At 43.0% G+C, this 23373-nt stretch overlaps 1 protein-coding gene across 2 annotated transcripts; it reads left to right on the forward strand.

Annotated features, from left to right (window-relative positions):
* Positions 1 to 922: 922 nt before the first annotated feature.
* Positions 923 to 20766, forward strand: zgc:172136 (uncharacterized protein LOC566376 homolog). 2 transcript variants are annotated; one of them, XM_048269884.1, is made up of 14 exons: positions 923 to 1051; positions 5051 to 5339; positions 6251 to 6341; positions 8541 to 8620; positions 8947 to 9020; positions 9429 to 9630; positions 10396 to 10551; positions 13045 to 13110; positions 14063 to 14131; positions 14780 to 14954; positions 15512 to 15799; positions 18550 to 18705; positions 19686 to 19756; positions 19961 to 20766. In XM_048269884.1, the coding sequence occupies exons 2-14, from the start codon at positions 5256 to 5258 to the stop codon at positions 20237 to 20239; spliced, it is 1791 nt and encodes a 596-aa protein (XP_048125841.1). In that variant the 5' UTR covers positions 923 to 1051; positions 5051 to 5255; the 3' UTR covers positions 20240 to 20766. The 2 variants fall into 2 exon arrangements, with proteins under 2 accessions (XP_048125841.1, XP_048125843.1); XM_048269886.1 differs by lacking the exon at positions 18550 to 18705.
* The last annotated feature ends 2607 nt before the right edge of the window (positions 20767 to 23373 follow it).

Below are 23373 nucleotides of genomic sequence, written 5' to 3' on the forward strand. Positions count from 1 at the left end.
AAAATTCACATATTGGCTTACAGATGCACTGTGTTATGCCTATGTGTTTTTTTATTGCCAAAGCAGACAACGGTGGACTTCCCAAAGTTTGCTGAAATCTTTCCATCCTGCATACTCTACAAATAACCTGATGTTGAGAAGAGATGGCCTTTGGCAGCAACACCATTCCATGGTGGCAATGCTTCTTGTTAACAAGTAAATTCTACACTCACTCCAAAGGAATGTGCTATGCCTCGCCAATTCTTTACATTACTTAGAATAGGCAACAACAGCCCAAGTGCCAGTGACCCCTCTTCAACTGCCCTACATGTTGAATCATTTTGTGATCTCACTTAGAATGAGCTTGATTGTCACATAGTTGGTTTGATGTTACTTAAACCATTCAACGTGTCCAAATAAGTCCTGAATGCATATAGTCTCAGTGCAACCATACATCCAAGACAAGAAGAGACAAGAACCATACATGACTAAGACTAAAACTGTTAGAATAGCCTACTGCAAATCAAAATGTGTATCTATGCTTCCTATATAAATTTCAACCATTCACAATGCACTCAACAGACAATTAAATTGTCAACCTTTCTGAGACAATCAATTCAGATTAATCTATCTGTCTGTCTAGTCTGCTGTTTACACATTCGAAAAAGGGGGGGCCATTGATGAAGCGAATATCATGATTACTTGTTTGAATTAAACACATTGTTTATTGATTTGATAAATCTAACTACTATTATTAAATTCATGATCAAAATATCCGTTCATTTAATGTAATCTAATCCCCGCGCGTATGTAACGCATTTGATTAGTATCTTAAATGTTCAAAGAAATGTGCCATCCCTACGTCTGACACTTGGTATAGTCCACCAGCGTTCTGATGCAGAGGGGATGAAGTTTTTTTCAAGTGTTGCACTTGATCCGGAGTAGTTGCTGCAAGCGCGTTGTTATTTTACAATTGTGTGTGGTTTCTGGTCATTTGGATTGTATGTTTTTCGCGTTATATTTATTTCCTGAATCCTGAATTCCTGAAGATGTGCCAGATATCTGCTCACGGGTGAGTAAATGGTTCGCAATATAATCGGGTGTTGCCACACTGTAGTCATCGATTCTATAACCAAACATTATTTGATTGTCGATTGATGAATCATTCATATGTCGCTTACAATCAGTATTTTATATTCCATACATTTATTAGAGAGAAAAATAACTTTATCCTTGCTAATGAAGTGGGATATTGTGTTCGTTGCTCTGTAATTGGGTTTGTGCCGATTACGGATAAATGTTGCGCACAATCTGTTAAATTAGTTTTTGTAGTCTACTCTTGATTGGTGAAATTAGAGGTGAGGTTAATATTGTTAAGTGGTGAGACTAATTAAAATATCCAAGTATGCTAACATGCACATCACTGAAGAGAGATTTTTCAATAGCGGTCCAGCATGTGGTTTGAGATGTCAAATCAGATTCCTGGATCATGAAGTGGTCTAACAACTTGTCTGAGACGCTCAAGTCTATATTTTCCTAATCGTCCAGACCAAGGTGGATAAACATATCACATAAACAGTTGGATCTTTTTCTCACCATTAATAATCACTACTGAGATATCTGACGTGTAGGCTATCGTTTATTTGTACATCTCGGGGCAGGAGGGGTCGAGTGAGCTCTACTTTCTGCTTTGGTGGTCAAAAACAAAGATCAATATGACGCCCAAGCGACCATATAACCCTGGTAATTCCACAATCGCTCCAATATCAATCTATAAACCCTTTTGGAAATAGTAGGCCTAAGATTTTACAGGTAGACTAAACTCTCTTTAACTCTCTTTTATTGGGTCCTCTGAGCGCGTCATAAGGTGACTCTTCAAGGCTTCTGTGGCCCTGAAGCCATCAACTGGACAGATCTGTTGTGTGGCTGAACGTGTGCTACAGCCTTATGGTTTTGATGCACGCACAAGGTCGGCCTAAGAAGTGGGATTATAACAGTCTTGAGGAGGGGGAGGTTAAGGCTTACAGCTGGCTTCTCTCATGTGATGGCCAGTACACTACTGTCTGTTGTTGGCAGAACCTTAAGGGTCATTAGACCAAAGCACCTCATGCCACATGATTTGATGAGTTAGTAATGTTAGTCGATGTCCATTTGTTGAGTACCGATCAGGTTAAAAAGAAGATGTTTCTGGAGTTGAAGCCATAATCTTAATTTACACAGCCATAATTGTGGAATCAATATTGTGCAATCAATATTTCATTTCATCCTTTTGCACCTGTGCATAGGCCTATCAGTAGGCAGTTACATGAGCCAGAGGATAACAACTGCATCAGTTTTAACACAGGCCGAATGCAATGTTTTTATTCTTCATGCAATACAGTGCAGAGGCATTACATGTCCCTTCTGTTGACATCATAAAACTGAAAGGTTCAAACAAAATAGAGCTGTGAGGTAGACCCACTGAGTACTGAGGCATCGGATCTTATGTAATGTGATGGATATAGCCTGTGGATAGATTAGACCCCTATATAAGAATCTGATGAGTCATAATTTCTTTATAGTAGGTGTGTGTGTGGTTGTGGTTTTCTTTGATCAGGATAGTTCCCTTCATCAGTACACTTGACCCTGAGGTGTCAAACTGCAAGGTCCTTACAAGCGTTCAATTATCTTTGTCTCTTTATGTATTGGGTATATGATGCCACACCCACATTCATCTTTGGTAACGTTCAAACCAAAAAAATCAGACAGATGATCAAGGATGATTAGTTCACTTCATATATTGCGCTGATTTGTTGCGTTGTTGTATGTTTTAACGTTTGCCTGAATTAATTGAACCTATACATTGGTGCACAAAGACATAGAAATCTGGTTTAATCTCAAAATCTGTGATCCATCCATAGAGTACTGGAAAAGACAGGAAAGCCATTTAAAAAAAATCGATTTAAAAAATTGTGTTTTGTGACATACTCCAGCTGTGTGGCTTTAAGTCACTTACCTTAAAATGTAAACCTGAAACCTGTTCCCTGAAAAGCTGTAAAACTCTAAGGAGAATGTTGTGCATTGATTATATGTGTATTATTACTATATTAATATTTCTTATTTCAGCAACTACAAATGTTACTTTAGAACTGAGAAATCGCATACTAGGATAGCTCAATTAGCCTAGATGCATCACTGTAATGTGTTGAGTAACTGAGACTGTAGGTCGGGATTCACGGTTGTTTTGCACTTCACTTAACAACACACCTCAAAAGCTCGGCTATGATGGCACAGATGCACGATGAAGATCTGTGAAGATCTGAAGAATCTGGAGGTTTTTTCGTGTGTGCCCCTCTCCTTGCCCCTTGTTTCTCCACCCCTGATTGGGCCTGAGCAGCCGTGCGTCCGCGGTGGCGATCAGATAGGTGCGGTGCTTTCCTTGATCTGATTAATTGATTTATAGAGATAAGCCTGCCCTAAGCAGCCCAGGATTGTACCAGCTGGAGCCGCGCTGGAGCTGCAGACAGGAGAGCACTTGCGATCCGCCTCCCTCCCTCCTCTTGGAGTCTGATTTTGCCCTTAGACTCTCTCTCTCTCTCTCTCTCTCTTTCTCTCTCTCTCTCTGTACATTTCTCCTTTTCTCAGGCCTATTCTCTCTTTCTTCCTAGTCTTCTCTTCCCTTGTAATTGTTTTTTTACATCTCTTTTCCTCCTTTATTCTTTTTCTTTTCTCTCTCTTTGCATTTAAGTGGCCAAGGAAGTGGGCCCGAAGTCCACTTAGACCAGCTGGTCAGCAAGAACTGCAGAGGGCCATACTCATCTTACAATGAGTCTGGCCAATATAGCATGAGGTGGATGGTCATTATAGACCACATAGAGGAAACACTAAAGGATCAACCATGTTGCAGTGCAGAATAATGGACTCCAGTTAGTCACAAACAAATAAAGGAATTCTGCTAGGCCCACTGACTTGACCAATCGTGCCATAAACAAAGTAAAGATTAGAGTAATGTTGTGTCACTAAATGTGGAAATGGCATTCAAAAATATCTAGGCTAAGTAGTATTGGGCTCTCAGGACCTCTTGGTATTGAGTGAAGGACCGCAGGTGCCGATCATGTATTTCTCCAGTTCCTTATCCCCTTATGAAACACAACTCGGATCTCCAACCACGCTAATTCTATGGATCACACTTACACAACAAATACACAATGACACACAGCACTTCAATAGCATCCCCCAAAAAGGCAAAGTGCAGCATTCACAACTACACAAACGCGGTGCCCAGTGGTTGTAATTAAAGTGCATTTGGTTTTCGTTATGCTTGAAATTCAAATCCCCCGTTATTTGTCTGCCCTTGCATTCAGATGAGCTTAGTCACATGAAGCAGACATTGGCCAGACCAGACTGGCCAAATTCTTTCTAGGCTGAGTGGTGTCTGCCGTATTTATTAAGCAAACTCCCAACCAGGGCCGAACGGTCTGCTCTAACCGGTGGGCTATGGGTCACATATCTACCTCTGTGCGACTCGAGGGCTAAAGGAGAGTTCATGAGTTCATGACCAGCGGAGTATTTGGTGAATTAATGGATTAGTTTGTGATCTTTATTTCTTCATCAGTGGGTGTAATCGGATCTCAATAGCTCTAATTGTCCGTGCCTTTCGGCCCATGCCTTCCAGAGTCACAATTCCGTTGGAGTTCAACTTTTCTCCTCAAAACATTGGATTTGACTTGCACACAATATTTGTGATGGTTGCGTGTTATGGTTGTGCCATTATTTTTGTATTGTTAGAGGTAACACAAGTTGTTAATGTTCTTGTTTATCTAGTGCTCACTCATTCTCTCTATATCCGTCACTCACTATCTATCAACATTGCTGTTATCTCTCTTTCTTTATGTCTTTGACTATACTGTACATATATGTCTGTTATCTCTCTTTCTTTATGTGTTTGACTGTACATATATATCTGTTACTCTCTCCATGTCTTCATATCTCTACCTCTCTCTGTTATCTCTCTCCAGAGTTATCTCACTCTCTCTCTCCCTTCTTCTTTGCTGATAGTATTTCACCTCTTCATGACTGTGTTTCCTCTCAGCACCAGAGAATGCGGCGTGTGATGCCACTGGACCAGAAGGAGTGAGGAAGAGGAGACAAGGAGAGAGAGAGAGAGAGAGAAAACGAGTGAAAGAGAGAGGGAGTCTGAAGAGAAAGAGAGAGAGAGCCTGAACCTGAAGCCGTGACAGGAAAGGGCCAGATTAAAGGGCATCGTCTCGTCTGCGGAGCCAAATCCCACAGACAGGATGTCAGCGGCGGGCTCAGCCAAGCAGGAGAGGAGCGTCTGTGTTCTCCTTCCCACCAAGGAGCAGCTGGACATCACCGTGGGGGTAGAGTGTCCACTTCAGCACACACCGGTTTCCCCGTACATGGATTAAGAGTAGTTGTAAATTTTATTTTAAGCGGACTAGTTTTAATCCATGTTTCGGGAACAGGCTCTAAGATTTAGATTTTCTATGTTTCCCAAAGCCCAAGATGTCCTCAAATGCCTTATTTTCCACACACAAGTTATTTTCTTTACTGTTACAGAGGAGTATGTAACGCTTAAAATATTCAAGTTTAAGCTGCAGTCACATAATTTTCAACTGATTACTAAAATAGCTGGCCATTAATTTAATAGTTGCATCCTTGAAAGTCCCAGACAGCATCTAGGTATTTGAGAACCTATAGCCTGTAGGGAGAGTTCCAGAAACCAGGTCGTACCACTGTAAATGAAATTACCAGTAGGTCTTTTTAGTCGTATGGTTATTTCTGTGCGCAGTCATTTTCGTTAGGTTGCTTTCCCAAACCTCATGACCGGGCCTGCTCTGCATTATGGTAATTATGTCACATGGAGTAGATTGAGCAAGCCTGTGAACTCACTGTGTTTGAAACATTCTTCAAACATTCTGTCATAATTACTCATAGAGCTGTAAGGTGCTCTTGGTAAAGAGTTTGCAAAGGTGCACAAGTGTGTAGGAGTGGCTCCTTATCTTGACTGTTTACATTTTGCTAATGAAAGGCTTTATGATTAGAGTTGTAAACACTTGTATGAATCACTGAGCTATTATGCCTGAATTAGTACCTGTGTGTGTTAACTCCTTCAAATGACTCGGCATGATTCGGCATACCTGATAAGATAACAGCGCTCTAAGTTTGTCAAGTGCTGTTGATGTAATGCGGAACTCCTGCATGTGTCTAAACATGGAAAGCACTTTTGACCTTGTGAACCACATTTTAAATCCACTTTCATGCTATTTAGGTGAAATCCACCGGACAAGAGGTCCTCAACCAGATATCCAAGCTCCTCTGTGTCAAAGAGCTGCACTTCTTCGGTCTCACAGTAGTCAAGGGTAAGTGAGAACTTAACACTTCTTTGTTCATTGCAGTAGAGTGGAGTAGTCATGGTAATGAGCATGATGTGATTATGGTCAGTGGCAGATGAAAGCCTCATCTGGGATCTGACCACAGGCACTTGTCCCCTTGACTTAAGGATACTGTGAAAAGGTAAAGACACAATCACCCAGCAGCTCCCCTCCCTTCAGCAAGGGAATTGGATTCCTCCTTAACGCTCTCTTTCCCTCGCTACTCTGTGTTCAGTATGTTGCTGTGGAGCTGTTGGGCACAGCGCACTGGTCCAGGCCGGTTGGATGTTGTGTTCACAAGCGAGCCCGCACACAGACGCACACCAGCTAACCCCCGGGCTTTCTGGTCCTGTGATGTCTTTGGCCCTGTTTATATAATGCGGTCAAACGAATGGGCCCGCGCCCAGGGAATGAGAACACGCACAATGGGTGCAGAGTGCAAAAACACGATTACGTCTCCCACTAGCATAACTGTGAGGTGCTTAATCTAGTTAAACCGCTGAGTATATGCCCTCCATTTTTTATTTATTTTATTTATTTATTTATTTATTTATTTATTTTGATCTCCTCCCCTTGCTTCACACTCGGCGATCCTTGGCGCTTGCGGCCTCCTCGCGCTCCCTTCTCCGTGAAATGCCTTGATAATCTTGCGTGGCTCACCTCCTTAACAAGGGGCCTTTTGTTTTTGTGGTGTGGGGGCCTGTAGTCAGCGAGGCCTGGATTCCGCCAATATTAACTTCATTAAGCCTGGAATGCACTTCTGCATTCCAGCAACGGAGGGAACGCCAGGGAGAGAGAGGGAGGGAGGGAGAGAGAGGGATAGAGAGGGAGGCAGGGAAGGAGAGGAACTGTAGGGAGAGATGAAGGTAGGGGCAGCTGGGGGAGAGGGAGAGCGAGAGAGATGGAAGGGAAGGAAGAGAAAAAAGATGGAGTGAGATGCCAACAGTGAGAGAGGGGGAGATGTGCAGAAGTAAAGTTGTTTTGTTACAGTGTGTGTGTGTGTGAGTGTAAAGAGAGAGAGAGAGAGAGAGAGAGAGAGAGAGAGAGAGAGAGGTGGATAACTCATTCGTGGAAATAATATGATTAGGAGCGAGAGTGAAAAATTGTGTTTAGACGCTGCGAAGGCAAGGGAGATAAATGGAGGAGTGAGAGAGATGGATGAGAGAGAAAGAGAGAAGGGGGGGCAGGCTGAAACGGGAGACTGGTGGGGGCTAGTTTTGGGGAGACTGCATTCCTCTCCAGCTGGCCAAAATGAATGAGTGTGCGCTGCCCAGAGAAAGGGGGATGATGCTATGGATGGATGGAGCGCAGGATGAGTGGTGGAATATTTGGAAAAGCGGAGTGAGAGAGCGAGAGAGGGAGGTGGGCTGGTGAAGCACGGCACAGGTGGAATGGGGGCTAAAGGGTGGGGTGGGGGGGTAAAAAGGGAGGGAACAGATGACAGATGGATGAAGTGGAGATGAAGAGAGAGAAAGATGAAGGGATGAATAAAGAGAGCAAAGGTCTGAATGTGGGAGGGATGGAATGGTGAGGAGGGTGGAGAGTCCTGCCTGAGGGGGGATTTAAATGGTTCATAAACTAACTCCCTATCAGTGATGGCGTCACACATGACGTCCTTTAAAATGAAATGCACATGGGAGGATAATCTGTAAAGAAAACAGCCACACAAGTTATACGTCAAATTTGAGTTTTATGGTTTAGCTTCACTGGATTAAGCTGCAGTGTATTGAGTCTAAAAATAACATTAAGTCCACCAAAACCATCAAATTTGTCCAAAAGTCATTTATGAGTTAATGTGAAGTAAATAAACTCTGGCTAGACATTCCTATTTAGTCACACAGCCTTATGTTTTTAAGTTCTTCCCCAACACACAAACGCCCCTTTATACAGCCGAGTTTACAAGATTCTGGGTTGTCAAGTGATATTTGGCTGGATCATGTTTGTTGTCTGGGCCTGTTTGCTTTCTCAGAGCAGTGGGCAAACTGGCACGTTAGCATTGTTGTCTGCTGTGTGTGCTCTGCACGCTGGCTGTTGTGCTGGCAAATGACCCAGCAAGAGTTTTCTTTTCTCCGTAATTCATTTCATTGTTTGACGCATTTCATGCGTGAATTCATTATTCTTTTGTTTGGTTAATGAAAGCATTCTCATTTCCTGTCTCTGTGTCTCTGTGTTTGCCTTTGAATGCAGACAACGAACACATATATCTGGACTTAGAGGAGAAACTAACCAAGTATTTCCCCAAGGAATGGAAGCAAGAGCCTGTGAAGGTAAGGCCTGCATTGCAATGGTTCACTCCAGTAGGATTTTGTCGATTCCCTTACACAGACAGAATATATGTCTTTGTGTTTGTGTTTGTGGGGGTGGGGGTGGGGAGTGTGTAATTGTGTGTTTGTGTGTTTGTGTGTGTGTGTGTACAACTACATTTTTATGTAAAAGAAGGCTAATACATTGAATTAATATTTCCCATTATCTGGCTAAGATAGTCATGTACTAGGCTGTACTGCTGGCATTGTGTGAGTGTACCCAGTAGTTCAGTAGAGCACGTAGTGTTGGTCAGACTTTTCTCTCATTAGTCTGCTGTGCTTCCGTTCAGGGCCCACAGAAACGGATCCCTCTGCTGCTCTTCCTCAAAGTGCAGTTCTATGTGGAGAACGGTCGACTCATCAGGTGAGCTCCTTAAAGTCCGAGCAGTGAAGCATAGATTCAGATCAACCCGTCCAGGGAGGATACATTTCAGTTTGGGCACTTTACCAGTTTTCAATGGAACCAGTAATATCCCACTAATGTCCATAGCTTTTTAACACATATCTTTTTTAACAGTAAACTATGTCTTTCAGGTATTTTTTTTATTATTCTATGAATGCCTTATGCCATTCATATGAATTTATTTTGGTTATATTATATGTTGGTTTCAGTTTTTGCTCCTATTACTATGATAACCATTCCAAATCCCTAAAGGATTCAAACAGGGACCAAATGCTGATGCTAAATGCCTGTGTGTAATGGTGCTTTCTGAAGTCACTGACTGACCTCGCTGGGGCCGTGTGTGTGTTTACGTGTCCGTCCCCATGGCAGCGAGCGCAAGGCACGGCAGCTGTACTTTGCGGACCTGCGGGAGCGCGTGCTGAGGTCAGAGTGCCGTCAGCAGGAGGAGGTCTACTTCCAGCTGGCTGGCTATGCTCTGCAGGCTGACCTACCCGACCACCCCACGCACCACCTGACGGACGCGGGCACGTCAAAGGCCTACTTTCAGTCCAAGGATTACTTCCCTCCATGGGTCAGTATTTGGCACTGGCTGATGAACACACACCAGACGTAGCGGTGTCCCTTTAGTTGTTGTTTCGATGACTGGCCGCCCTGGCAGGATTAGAGTTGATGGGATTGCATGTAAACAGATGTAGCACCTAAACGGCCGGTGGTAGCGTAGCGGTTAACTAGCTGGGCTATGCATGCAGTAGACAGACAAAGTTGTGGGTTCAATTACTGGCTTCCACCATTGTGCCCTTGAGCAAGGCACTAACGCTCTTTGGATAAAAAGCGTCTGCTAAATGCATAAATGTAAATGTAAAGCTTTTCAACAACTGTCTGTGATCTCACAGGGACACACAAAGTGCTTGAATCCAAGTACATGTATTCAGGGTTTTTGCTTTGGGTACTGGTGTAGTACTATTATACTGTGCCATGTACCCTGACAAAGCACTTTGTTTACGTGCTCTTATCATTATTAACCTGTCATCCTCATCTGTATGTTCTTAATAATATTAATAATATTAATGACAATGATATTTCCTGCTCTTGTGTTACCAGCCCATTACCCTCAAGTCAGGCTCACAGATAATCTAATTTACAAAAAGAGGATAATGGAAGAATGACTTTTAATTAAACTCCCTTAATTACTCTTTATACAGCGATTCCATCTAGTGTTTCCTGACAGCAAAATGGACAGCATGGCTGTATGGTTTAACCACACCAGCCCAAAATGCTTGCGTCCTCTCCTCTGTAATCTGACTTGTGCTGTTATTTTCTGGCCTTGTGTTTGTAGATAGTGGCAAAGCGGGGTGTTGACTACCTGTTGCGGCACGGTCCCAACATGCACCGGGAGCTTTGGGGGATGCCCGCACGTGACGCCGTTCTCCTCTTCATCCGAGAGTCTTGTCGACTGGAGGACGTACCCGTGACTTTCTACAGGCTCCAGAAGGTTAGTGCCAACACCCATCTACTGGCACTGAAACAATACAGATATCTAACAAGCACAAGTATGTATCCAAGAAAGGAAATGAAACAATGCACTTACAGTACAGTGGTCTCCAAATTAAAAGGAGTCAGTAGGCAGTAATAAGTCGACTACAGGTGGCGGGGGCATACAATTGTTCTCACCGTTTTCCGCACAACTAAGTGGAGATCAATATCATGAAAAGCAGTTCACATTCTAATGGGTAATAAATTCCTCTCTCTTTCTCTCTCTTTCTCTCACTCTCTCTCCCACCCTCAAAGAGAATAACCCTAGTTGAGTTATGTAAGACTTTATCGTAACTGCAGTCAGGTCTATTATACACTCTATTAATCTCAGCAGCTGAGTGTAACTCTGAAGGCTGGCATGCCTGTTGCGTAAGCCCCAATCCTGCCTGCCATCAGTCTTAATGGACAGCTGTGGTCGTCTCGGCCCTTTTGGCTTGTGTGGAGCCAGCGTAGGATCTGAGGAGGGGAGTAGCTGGGAAGGAATATGTGAAAAATCATGAAGATTGGGCACTTCTGGATAAGTTTTTGATTTTTGGCAGGGTGTTAGGTATAGGCCTAAGGTTTTCAAAAATCCATGGATACAAGTTGGGGTGGCCCCCCTAGTGGCAGTTATCCATAAAATCCAAAATGGCCCCCGCGGAAAAGAGAAAAGGTTATCTCAGCTTCCTTTAGTCTTAAATTGTTGTATAATGTATTTTCTCTACTTTGTTTGATACAAGGAATCCCGGAAGCTTCTTTTCACTCATGGCCTCAAATCCCTGGATTCAATCCCCCCGACCCATTATGCCTTATTCCAGCATGGAAAGCATGCCCTGCACGCTGCAGCTTTTGTCTGGAAGCAGTCCCTCTCTAGCCTCGTGAGACCATCCTGATCTCGCGAGTTTCAGATTTTCACTCGCAGATCAGTCTGGCATCTCTCCGATAAAGAAAATTTGGAGCAGTTCGCCAAGCGAACGTCCAATCAGCGTTGGTTTTGAGGCGGGTTTAGGTGTGACGCAACGAGAAGCTACTGTTCAATCTAAACAACATGGCGACTTCCACGGATGAGATCCGAATATATTTTAGTATTCCTGGGGAAGCTAGGAGTCTCTGCAATGTAGCTGGGAGGAAGGAAGGACACAGACATCCTCCACGGCCAATTCAAGTTAGTGTTTGGTAGCACTGAATCTTAGTTACTTAACGAGAAGGAATATGCTTTCTTCAGACGTGTAGCCTACCATGAAAACTTGGTGGGGGATTGTCGTTGATGAGGTTCATGTCACATACAAATAGTACGTTTAAAAACATTAACGTTAGCTAGTTATCTAACTTGTATGTTAAAAGATGGCATTAGAAGAACGCTTTGTTTATCTGATTAGTTGATTTGGACCAACCAACATAGGTGGTGATAGACAGATGGTTTATCCAATCAGCTAACCAGTATTTTCGCCCCTTTCCCAAACATTCTCCAACGGAAAGTTCCCAGATGGATATGCGGATCAAATGCGAAGCAATCCATCTGGCGGAGTCAGGTTGACGGGTCTAACGGAGTCCTCTCCAAAACTCCAGAGATTCCAGACCCCAGTGAGTGGGGTTGGGAATGGAATGACAGAGTCTGGGTGCCATATTGGACCGATCTGGAAGATGCCAGCAAGGGATGCTCACTCCTCCTCAACTGTGGCTGTGTGGTTGCCTGTATGGGCAACTGTAAGTGCCACTGAGCTGGACTGTACCACATTGTGCAAATGTGAGGGAGGCTGTAATGATGAAGAGTGAAGCCAAAAATATTTGAATAATACATGATGTTTAAGTATGAATTGCTTTTTTGTGTTATTTGACTAAAATATAATATTGATCCTTAACATGGTGAAAAGCCTAATATAACTGTTCACTGTGGCATAGTTCTGAAGTTTATTTAAGGCCTCAACAATGGTCCTTTTGGTCACAACATGTGATTTTTGACACTATAGTGACCTGTCCAATCAACAAAGAAAAGCATGCCTTGGAGGTAAAAATATGGGTCTAGGGACCTGAGTATTTCAATGTGACTTTTTTAGAGATATTGACAGTTTATGAGCTAAATATGACTATAATACTACATGGAAATGGACTTAAAATAGGAAGAACATATCGGAAAAAATTGGATTCCTTGTATCAAACAAAGTAGAGAAAATACATTATACAACAATTTAAGACTAAAGGAAGCTGAGATATAACCTTTTCTCTTTTCGGCGGGGGCCATTTTGGATTTTATGGATAACTGCCACTAGGGGGGCCGCCCCAACTTGTATCCATGGATTTTTGAAAACCTTAGGCCTATACCTAACACCCTGCCAAAAACTTATCCAGAAGTGCCCAATTTTCATGAATTGCATCCTAGCTAGAGGGGGACTTGGGTGTGTGCTGGAGAGGGACAGGTCAAGTGTGTAAGTGTGTGTGTATCTCACCAGAGTCTCTTCTGTCACTCTTCCAGGACAAGAGAGAGGAGAGGGGTTCCGCACTGCTGGGCCTGACTCTGCGAGGAATGCAGGTTTATCAGGTGTGTGTGTGTGTGTGTGTGTGTGTGTGTGTCTCTCTGCCTATCTGTCAGTGTGTATGTCTGCCTATATGTGTCATGTGTGTGTGTGTGTGTGTGCGTGTGTGTGTGTGTGTGTGTGTGTGTGTGTGTGTGTGTGTGTGTGTCTCTCTGCCTATCTGTCAAGCATGTGTGTCTGCCTATATGTGTATGTATGTGTGTGTGTGTGTGTGCGTGTGTGTGTGTGTGTGTCCATCCAAGTTGTAAGGAGCTCTGCAGTTCCTCAGCACATAAAAGCTTAGCCCAATCGCAGCGTTCTCAGGCACAGATGCCTCCAAGGAATGCGTGGGTTATCGGCCCGTCCGCACACAGCACTAAAACGGGGATTTGAGACGCATACCTTTCCTCCCCTCTGCTGTGACCTGTCCATCAAAAGGCCATCTGAGTAGATTAAAACTCCCATAGGTCAGGGGAAGAGAGATTAGCAACTCGCCTCCCTGCTGGACATTTGGACCAAAGGCCAAATCACTCAATGAAGAAAACTTTAAAGCCACGCTAAGCAGTTCTTTTAGCTTAAAACAATGGCTTCAAGCTAATTTGGATGATACACAGACTTATAATAGGCAGAATTTAGTCTCTCTCAATAGCAATGCGTTCCCGGAATGCGCTTTGGAATGTAGTTTTGTTGTTCCGGACTCTTTTGACAGTTCTCGGAATACTGGGTTCTCGGAACCCCCCCCCCCTTGGCGCTAACTGCTTATCCAGTACTGTACGTTGGAAATAGTTGAAAAGCTGAATTCCTACATTGTGTGAAAGTAAATAAATATTTCACATGCGGTTTGTTTGTGTTCCTTCCACCATCCTTAGGCACATTTATCTTCTTGTGTTTTCGCCTGCTTTTGTGTGGGAGCCCTGGGGCCAAGGTCAAGGCTGTGCTGAAGTGCTGTTGTAATGGCTGTTTTTTTTACCCCTCCAGGAGGTCAACAACATGCGTCAGCTGCTTTACGACTTCCCCTGGTCCAATGTCGGGAGACTCACCTTTCTGGTACTGCCACCTTTCTACATTAGTGCCATTCATGTGCTCTCTCACTCACACACTAACTCAGTTACTCACTCACTCTCTCTCTCTCTCACTCACACGCTAACTCAGTCACTCACTGACTCACTCTCTCTCTCTCACTCACTCACTCACTCACTGACTCACTGACTTGATGTTCTTTTCCACTCTAAAATACCCCTCTCTAATATGCAGATTATGTGCTGCATGTAGAGAATGAGTCTCGTATAGAGAATGAGTGTCTCTCGCCCAACCTCACAAACTCAGGCTGTATGTAGTTTGTATGTAGTCTGAACACTCCACAGTCCATAACACTGTGAGTAGCATCCACAGTGGTGCACAGTAGGGAGCAGATCTGGGGACTGGTGACCAATGAAATAGAAGAGCACAGTTGAGTGGCTCAGTTTCTAAGAATAATTGGCTCTTTAGTCTCCTGATGTTGGGTCAAATCATGTTTGTTGGCACTATGTATTGTGACAGAAGTGTCTACTGTTGATATATTTGTATGATGTTCATTAGGAAGTCGGTAGCTGGTGGTTTATGGATGTAGTAATGGATCTAAATGAATATGAGTGATGTTGTGGTGTTATTTTTTTCTTTCTTTACAAATGGATACATTTTGGTTGTGTCGTTTAGGGAAAGAAGTTTGAGATCCAGCCAGACGGTCTGCCGTCGGCACGGAAGCTGGTGTACTATACGGGCTCAGCGTTCCGCTCGCGGCACCTACTGCTCCATCTGAGCAGCAGCCACCAGCTCTATCTCAGCCTGCAGCCAGCTCTCACACACCTGCGGCAGCTGGAGGAGAATAAAGGTACGTCTGTGTGTGAGTGTGTGTGTGTGTGTGTGTGTGTGTGGGTGTGTGTGTAATGTATGTCTGTGTTCTCAATCTATGGGCAGCGTTTTTACAATTTTAGCCCATTTATATGCACTGCCAAGGCCAAATATAAAGATGAGTCCCTCACAGCACATTTGGGACCAGCAGTATCATCAGCATTATCAGCATCCCCCAGCTCAACCCTGGCGCCCTGTTTATGTTCATCAAAAGCTACTTTTCAATCCTAATGATTTCATATGGACCTTGGCCTTCGTGCTACTCTCACTAGGTGGAGGTGGATGATGATGTTAACCCTTAAAGGTGTAGGTTTTTGAACATTCTAACATAAGATTCCGTTCCGCAACAATTGAAGGTTCTAAAATTCTATGTTGAATTCAATGAACCCAGATATTCTTTAGAACGTTCATTTTCCAACATTCTCGTCGTGACGATACTCCTTTAAGGGTTGATGATGATAGAAATGATAATGGCTGTGCTTTTGAATGGACACGGGTGCGGCAGCTTTTGCTCATCAACCCTCTTCTGTTATGCAGAGAAAAAGCGCTACCGGGAGTCCTACATCAGCGACGACCTTGACCTCGACCCTCAGGGCAGTGACGGAAGCCCACGCCTGTCACGCCGATCGACCAGCAGCTCGGGCATCGAGGCGGACACACGGCAACGAAGCGTCTCCGTGGAGATGACTTCGGTGGACGAGGAAGGGCTGCGGCAGACGGAAGAGAAGTCCTTCAGCTCGGCGGCGAGCCTGGGCAGCTCACACACCTCGGGCGTGGACACGGGCAGCAAGGCGCGCGCCGACGAGGACGAGTGGCAGGAGGATGGTGAGTGGACCATGGTGACAGGAACAAAAAATAGAAATAAATCAACAATGTTACGCCTGGATGTTAAAATGCCTAGGGGCATGTGGCTGCGTAACTAGTTAACGTAAATAAAGGAGAACAGTAAAAACAAACAAGGAAGTAAATGATTGAGATGACCGGTTTATTGATAAAGTTCAAACAGACAATCACACCAAAGGTATGAAGACGGCTAGGCCTACGCCAAATAGTAACAAACAAACACATAAACATATAAACACACAACCTCCCCACTGGGAGTAGTTTTGCCGAACTCGGCACACACTGGCCACACTAGGCCAGTATTTTGGTACATCGTAGCCACTCTCCCCACTGGGAGTAATTACCACACTCGGCACACACTGTAGTAAGCTTAAAAATGAGCAGGTCAAGATCACACAGCATGACAACAGCTCAGGACAATACACAACATAAACCATACACACAATACACATAGCCATCCACGACTCTCACACAACCGTGGATGCTGGCGGGCTCAAAGGCACCGAACTAATGCCATCTTGGGTCTTTTAAGGGCTGTCCAATCAACCCCAATTAGGAACTCCCTCTCCGGCAATCAGCAGCAGGTGGGACCTAAACAAGGGCAAAGGCAAAACACAGAGACAGACGGCCAAAACAAACTAGAGGGGTATTTCACAAAACCTAGATAAGGGATTAAGCTGGGATTTTTAGGTTATCCTGGATGAATTTAGCCTTGACTTGGTTTCACAAAAGAGATGGCACATAAGTTACCATGGGGATTTATTCTCTGGACCTAGCCTGGTCCTGACCAGGCTAACAGCCAAGCTAAGTTAATTCTAACTATTTGCTAAATGTATTTGCTCGCAAAACAAAACAGATTGTCTGCCTACTACCATATGGTTATTATTTTAATTGGGATAGCCTTATAATTATTAACATAGGTTATAGGTACTCTTTGTTTGCTTATTTTATTGATAGACGTTTGATGAATAGCCTAGGGCCTACTGTAGTTGATTGGGAGTGGAGGGGCAAGTTTTCGAAGGTATTTTTAACTACAATATTAATATTGGTATATCATACTATGTGCATATTTGCAGTGGCAAGCGCTTTCTTATTGACGTTGCGTTCCGAGACAAGGAAGCACTCACACGTGGGTGCATACGTAAATTTGCATTCAGTTGATCTACCACGCCTACTCCTGCTGTTTTACAGAAATAGCCATGATTCCCCATTCCAAAAAGGACAACTTTACTTAATTGTTAGTCTATGTCAAAAGCCGTTGTTCACTTTGTGTGAATGACGCTTATTTTTTCAGCGTCTTTTTTTATTCCAACCGTGGGCACTTTGGAGCAGAAACGAACAGCGCACACATCCTGAATTACTTACACATGGCTTGACATAGTCGCTCCTACTCATCCTGGATTGGCATTAGTGAAATGAGTTGAGCTAGGATGACCAGACAACGCTATGTCAAACCTCGCTTTATCACTTATCTTGGATGTCTTAATTCTGCCTTTGTGAAATACCCCTTAGGGCCGTAAGATACATACACGCACACACACACAATTTACTTCTTTATTTGTCTCTACAATTCAGAGTAAATATTACATTAAGCAAGGACACAAATATGTGCAGTAATGTTAATTGCTCAGACAAGTTTCAGTCATATGACCCTGTTGACAATAACAAAACAGCAGCAAAACATGTCTTGGATACACACACACATACACACACACACATACACACACACACACACACACACACACACACACACACACACACACACACACACATTTACTGACTAAAATGTAAACGTGTATAGACCATCCATTGTCTATCTTGCTACTATCTACTGAAAAGAGGTGTTTTCCTATATTCCTGGCCATTCTATGTTGTTGTTTAGGTGGGCTATGCTTATAAACAATATTAACAGGGATTTTGGTGAAATAAATACTATATTTTACTACATATTGCTTCTTTTAACATCTGCCTATTTGATACACATGTATACAGATGGATTTGTTGGAATCCTGTTGACTTTCTTTTTTTCAAATTGTGGTTTGTTTGGAGAGAAGCCATGCAAAATTGTTGAGCAAACAAGCCTGCCTCACCTTAAGTTTACTTCAAGGTGTCATATTTTCTTATATCATTCCTGCTTTCTTACCAGGATCTGTTCAAACATTCACTCAAGGGCTTTAAAGGGCTTGACTATGCAAATACCTAGACTACAGATGCCCCTCTCCACAAATGCCCTTAAGAAACCCCTGTGTGGCCTTGCAACATATTTCAACAGTAAACCAATGGATTATTGTGACTGTGTTGTTTGCGATGAGCAAATATTCAGCTTATGAATATGCAGGCACACGGCTGTTTCAACCATGGATCCTGTTGTCCCTGCCTCTACAAAAAAACTACTCTGTCAGTCTATTTATTGCATAAGGGCCATTGAAACTGACCAAATGTAACCGTTCTGGGCTTGTTTGCATGCCTGCTAAGATTGAGTACCTGTGGAGTGACATTGCAAAGAGAGGGATGATTGGAATTCCTTGGCTTATCTCTACAAGGTTTCAAGAATGAAACACATCTTATCTTTCCTCAAAGTCATATACCTTAAGATTACTTGGTGCCTGGCTGCATACTCTCAGGTGCGCTAAGTATTGTTTCGACACCAAAGACCGCTATTCTTGGCATGTCTCAGAAATGTGACTGTGGGGGTCATTATTAAGTCGGATACATGCTTATCTCTTTGTCAGAGATGCAAGTTCGAGTGAGTAGTCCTGGGGAGGTCTCCGTGGACAGTCCTGGCGAAGTCTCCGTGGACGACCCGCAGGAGATGCTCCGATTGGCTGAGCTGCTGGAGGGTGTGTCTGTGGACTGTCCATCTTTCATCTCCGAGATGTATTCTAGAGGTCAGAGGCCACAGAATATCAATACACACGAATAACCAGATTCCACTTCTAAAGAAGCCGTTACCACAATATCAATACACACAAATAATTATTACATTTCACTTCTGAAGAAGCCGTTACCACAATATCATTTCACACAAATAACTAGATTCCACTTTTAAACAAGCCGTTGTCAGAATATCATTACACACAAATTGCTAGAATTCACTTTTAAACAAGCCGTTACCAGAATATTATTACACACGAATAACCAGATTCCACTTCTAAAGAAGCCGTTACCAGAATGTCATTACATTCAAATAACCAGATTCCACTTCTAAAGAAGCCGTTACCAGAATATCATTACATTCAAATAACTAGATTCCACTTCTAAAGAAGCCGTTACCATACTTGCTTCTACAAACCATGCCTTTGCATCATGCATTCGACAGAATATAATGCACAATGAAAACAGTTCTGACTAATATTATATAAGTAAAACACTTGTAGGAATGTATGCAGTGTATCTTAATATCTTGGTGATGTATTAGCACATACACTGTTGGTTATACCAAAGTCCTTTTAGGCAAGTCCCTCCATTCAGCGGCCATATTGCAATGCTTTTTTGGCACTCATCGGGCATCCTATTCGGCAGAAATGCGCGTGCGCAAGGCTTCACGACACCAATCTTGCTCCAGTGGCAAGTTCACAACACATGATTGGCATGATGTCTTTACAACACACCATATGATTGGCTCAGTGTATTCACATCACACCACATGATTGGCTCAATGTATTCACATGTCGACGTTTTGCCGAGGAAGGGTGGGATATGTGTAGACAACGGCCATATTGGCGTTACAAACTAGCCCCATGCATTTCTATGGAGGATTTTTTGAGTGCTGTGTCTCCTAATTAGAAAGTCTCTGGTTATACCACAGTATGCACTGATGCACTCTTCAGGTCTGCATGTTTAAACATGTTGCATGGGTTCATTTCAGGTATCAAAACGAGTCTTGTTGACGCGGCAGACGGTCAGCTGAAGCTTGGCAGCACTGATACACTTGGACCGGTAAGTCCATGCGGTCATTTTTCACCTCTATCGTTCCCTTTTTCCATACATCACAATTTCCTCTCTTTGTTTCTGACTTTTCTCTCTGCCTTGCGCTTCTACACCTTTCTCTGGTACTAATGCCCAGCCACATGCACTGATTGGCCCTTTAATCTTCTACCTTTGTGCCCCTATGATGTTTTTCCTTTCTGCTTCGATCGGCAGGTCATGAGCTGGAAGACTCGAACGTGTGTGGAGCGCCACAGCCAGAGTCTGGACGACATCCACCTCTTCTCCCCGTCGACGCCCCTGGGCAACGTCCCTCAGGCCAACACCTCCCACAGTTACACGTTTGGACTCCCCGAGAGCCACATCTCCCTCAAGAGCCATCAGCACCCGGTCATCCAGTGCCCGGCCAAGCCTTCTTTCTACGGGCGTCGCTCCATGAACTGCCTCTCTCTGGACCTGCTGGAGGACGAACAACTGCTGGAGTTAATTTTGTGAGGCGAGAGGAGAGAGAGAGAGAGAGAGAGAGAGACAGAGAGAGAGAGAGAGAGAATGAGAGAGTGAGAATGAGAGAGAATTTTTCATGAATGAAAAAGAAAAAAAATGGACGAGGGGAGGGGGGCAGGCAAGAGAAAGACTATTAACCCTTAGCAAACCCATCACACTTGGTGTGTTGTACTAAGCATGTCCTGGACAACTCACACACACACACACAGACACACACACACACACACACACACACACACACACACACACACACACACTCACACACACACACACACACACATATATATATATTCAGTGTGTGCTATTCAGTGTGTGCTGAATTGACAGTATTGATGAACAATCCATTTGTGTATTTGTGTATAATGTATTTACACATGGGGTGGTTTGCATATGTGTCTATGTGGAATGGATAGCCTGAACATAATGCCATTTTTTTTATCTGAGTGCCTGTCGGTATCATACCTGTCAACACTCCCGTTTTTCCTGGGTTCTCCCGTATTTCAAGGTCATCTCCCGGTACCCTCCCGTTTTGTTATTTCTCCCGGAAAACTTCCGTAATTTGCATGGCCATCAAACTTCATTTTAAAATCATTGATCCATTCGTTTTTTCTATTAGTCTGACATCTCCCAGGTTGCCAGATTGTGTATGAAATACACCCTACACATACACAATCACTTAGTTTCAATTTCAACCGTTTTGTCATAGGCTAAAACCTGGCAACCCAAAACCCAAATAAGGAAGCGGGTGCCGATTGCGCAGCCCGAGTCTCGTTGTAAGCAAGCAGGCTAGTTGAATGGCCTAGGCCTACTCCAGAACTAGCTGTTGTGAAATTGTTGGGAATTTAATTGATTAACACATCACATAAACTGTTATTGAGTGTTGTTGATACACTGAACTTGTGTCCTCGGAACCAAATCAGACAGCAAACAGCTTTGGAAGTAGGCAGCTGGTGGATAGCAGCTGGGGATTGACAGGTATGGTCGGTATCAGCGGCACTCTTCAATACAACGATATAGTACGTTTTGCACGTTGGTCTATGCCGACTTGATCATCTAGAACCTGAACTTGCCAAGTCCACAAATCTTGACAATGGTGATGATAACCTTTCTGTTCATCTCCCACACATATACATGAGGCCTGCAAATCTGAAGCTTTTTATATATTGTTCATGTAAAAACATGAAGTATTCAAAACTATTGTCAGTATATTTATTTCTCAGTTACTTATATTTTATATTTACTGTTTACAAAGTATTCTCCCTTGTACAGTCAGCCCCCACAACATATCCTACCATGACTATCATACTGATACAGAAAACCGATATCCTACTTTGCTGCATCCTATGTAGGCTGAATGTTGGATGGCTTGTTGTCATTACAACACAATAGATGGTCTGAGCTGTACTCGAATCAAATCAAAGAAAAATGTTGATGCCTTTATTTGTTTTAAATTTGTGTGCAGTTGGATGTACAAAGGAATGCATATTTATAGGAACACAATTGTATATGTTTGGATGTACTATAATATTATTTCTGTTCAGATAGTCAAGACAATTTCTCAATCCAATTTTGGACAACTACCCCCAATTGGCTGGAATTTAATAAGGCCCTATAAAGAAATACTCAGTGTTAAGTCATACAGCCATATGAACCCAAATCCAATTGGACTTTTAATAATGGTCTTATTTGCTTTGCTACACTACAGTACACCTTACATTCTAACAGCAGAATGTAGTGCAGTCAATTCAAAGGCAAGTACAGTAAAGGACAGTATTGTACAGTAAAGGACAGGCTTTGTGTTAAGCCTGTTAACTCAAGTGTTGTCATGCTATTTCAGGACACCCCCAAACATTTTTATAGCGCACCATTTGTTTACATACTAAGGGGGGATAGTATAGAAGTACTTTTCCTGCAATCAACGTGATCACGAGAATACCTACAATATTATATAACCAAGGGACAAAGAGGCTTTATCTGTGTTGATCAACCGAAATATGAGGTCAGTTACTGTATTGTTAGCCACAAAGTGCTTTAATTTGGTGGGTTAGTCCCAAAGTATGCCAACATATGCATGATTATTGATGAAATGATGTCTCTCTGCTATGGCAATCACTTTCTTAAATCACTAAACAGTGGGTTATGCGATGCTATTCCTCAAGACATGGCCCGCTCTTGGCAAACAACCAATGTGTTTTGGGTAACCATCTTATATCCTCTCCTTTCAATGAAAGGTACACAGATCAAGCAATGACCTTTAGAAATAAATACAACTGTGCTCTGTAAACATGTTTATGTGTTCTTTGTACTGACCCCATAGTAACAGTAGTCCCATTAAATACTATTAGTATTGCTAATCAGGCCTGCCTACAATACCGTTATTTTGATACTACTAAGTGTAGTTTACCATTATAACCTAGCAGAATGGCAGTATGATGGAAGTCGTTTATTCATCTTAGCTATCACTTCAGTCTGTCATAGTCCATCACCAGCATATGGGAGCTGAATGCCCAGCTGTGATGCTAGCCTGCCACCTAGTGGAGATACTTGACACCACAAGTTTGAAACCACAGCATCAGGCTTGGAGCCAGGTGCATCACTAGACCTTTTTTACTTTTTTATTTATAAGCTGTGCCCTCAAATTGAATTAATTCAACTTAAAAAAACAAAACAAAGGGGGCTGTGCAGATTGGTAATATCGGGGAAAGAGTGGATGTTATTTTAATTCAAAGGAGAGTTTTTTTTCATACTTCTTCATCTTAAAATTTAAATTACTTTAGCAGGTACAATCTGCGCTTTACATTTTAAATGCTGTACACGTCCAACTGGTCTGATTTACTTCAAACTTTAAGGCAAGATAGAGGGACACCATATCTCAGTCCTCCAAAACGACCATCTGGATGCTGGAATTTGGTTTGAATTTCTTTAACACTGTGTGATAGGGGTGATGCTCTGTAGTCACCTGACTTCTCTTGTTATTACTGCTTAAAAATGCGATAGAAGAAGGTTCATATATTTGGAGTTGCAGCTCTAGCCATCCTGACCATGTCTACATTGAAAAATAAGAATAAATACAGTGCAAATGAGATCACAAAAACGCTTAAAAATCCAAGCATTTCGTGGCATCC

This window comes from Alosa alosa, chromosome 18 (genome assembly GCF_017589495.1).
Source record: "Alosa alosa isolate M-15738 ecotype Scorff River chromosome 18, AALO_Geno_1.1, whole genome shotgun sequence".
NCBI lineage: Eukaryota > Metazoa > Chordata > Actinopteri > Clupeiformes > Clupeidae > Alosa > Alosa alosa.

Coding starts and splice junctions, on each gene's coding strand:
- zgc:172136 (XM_048269884.1), top strand. CDS start 5,256: ATGTCAGCGGCGGGCTCAGCCAAGCAGGAGAGGAGCGTCTGTGTTCTC. Junction 13,111..14,062: donor GAGGAATGCAGGTTTATCAG/GTGTGTGTGTGT, acceptor TTACCCCTCCAG/GAGGTCAACAACATGCGTCA. Junction 18,706..19,685: donor CTCCGAGATGTATTCTAGAG/GTCAGAGGCCAC, acceptor GGTTCATTTCAG/GTATCAAAACGAGTCTTGTT.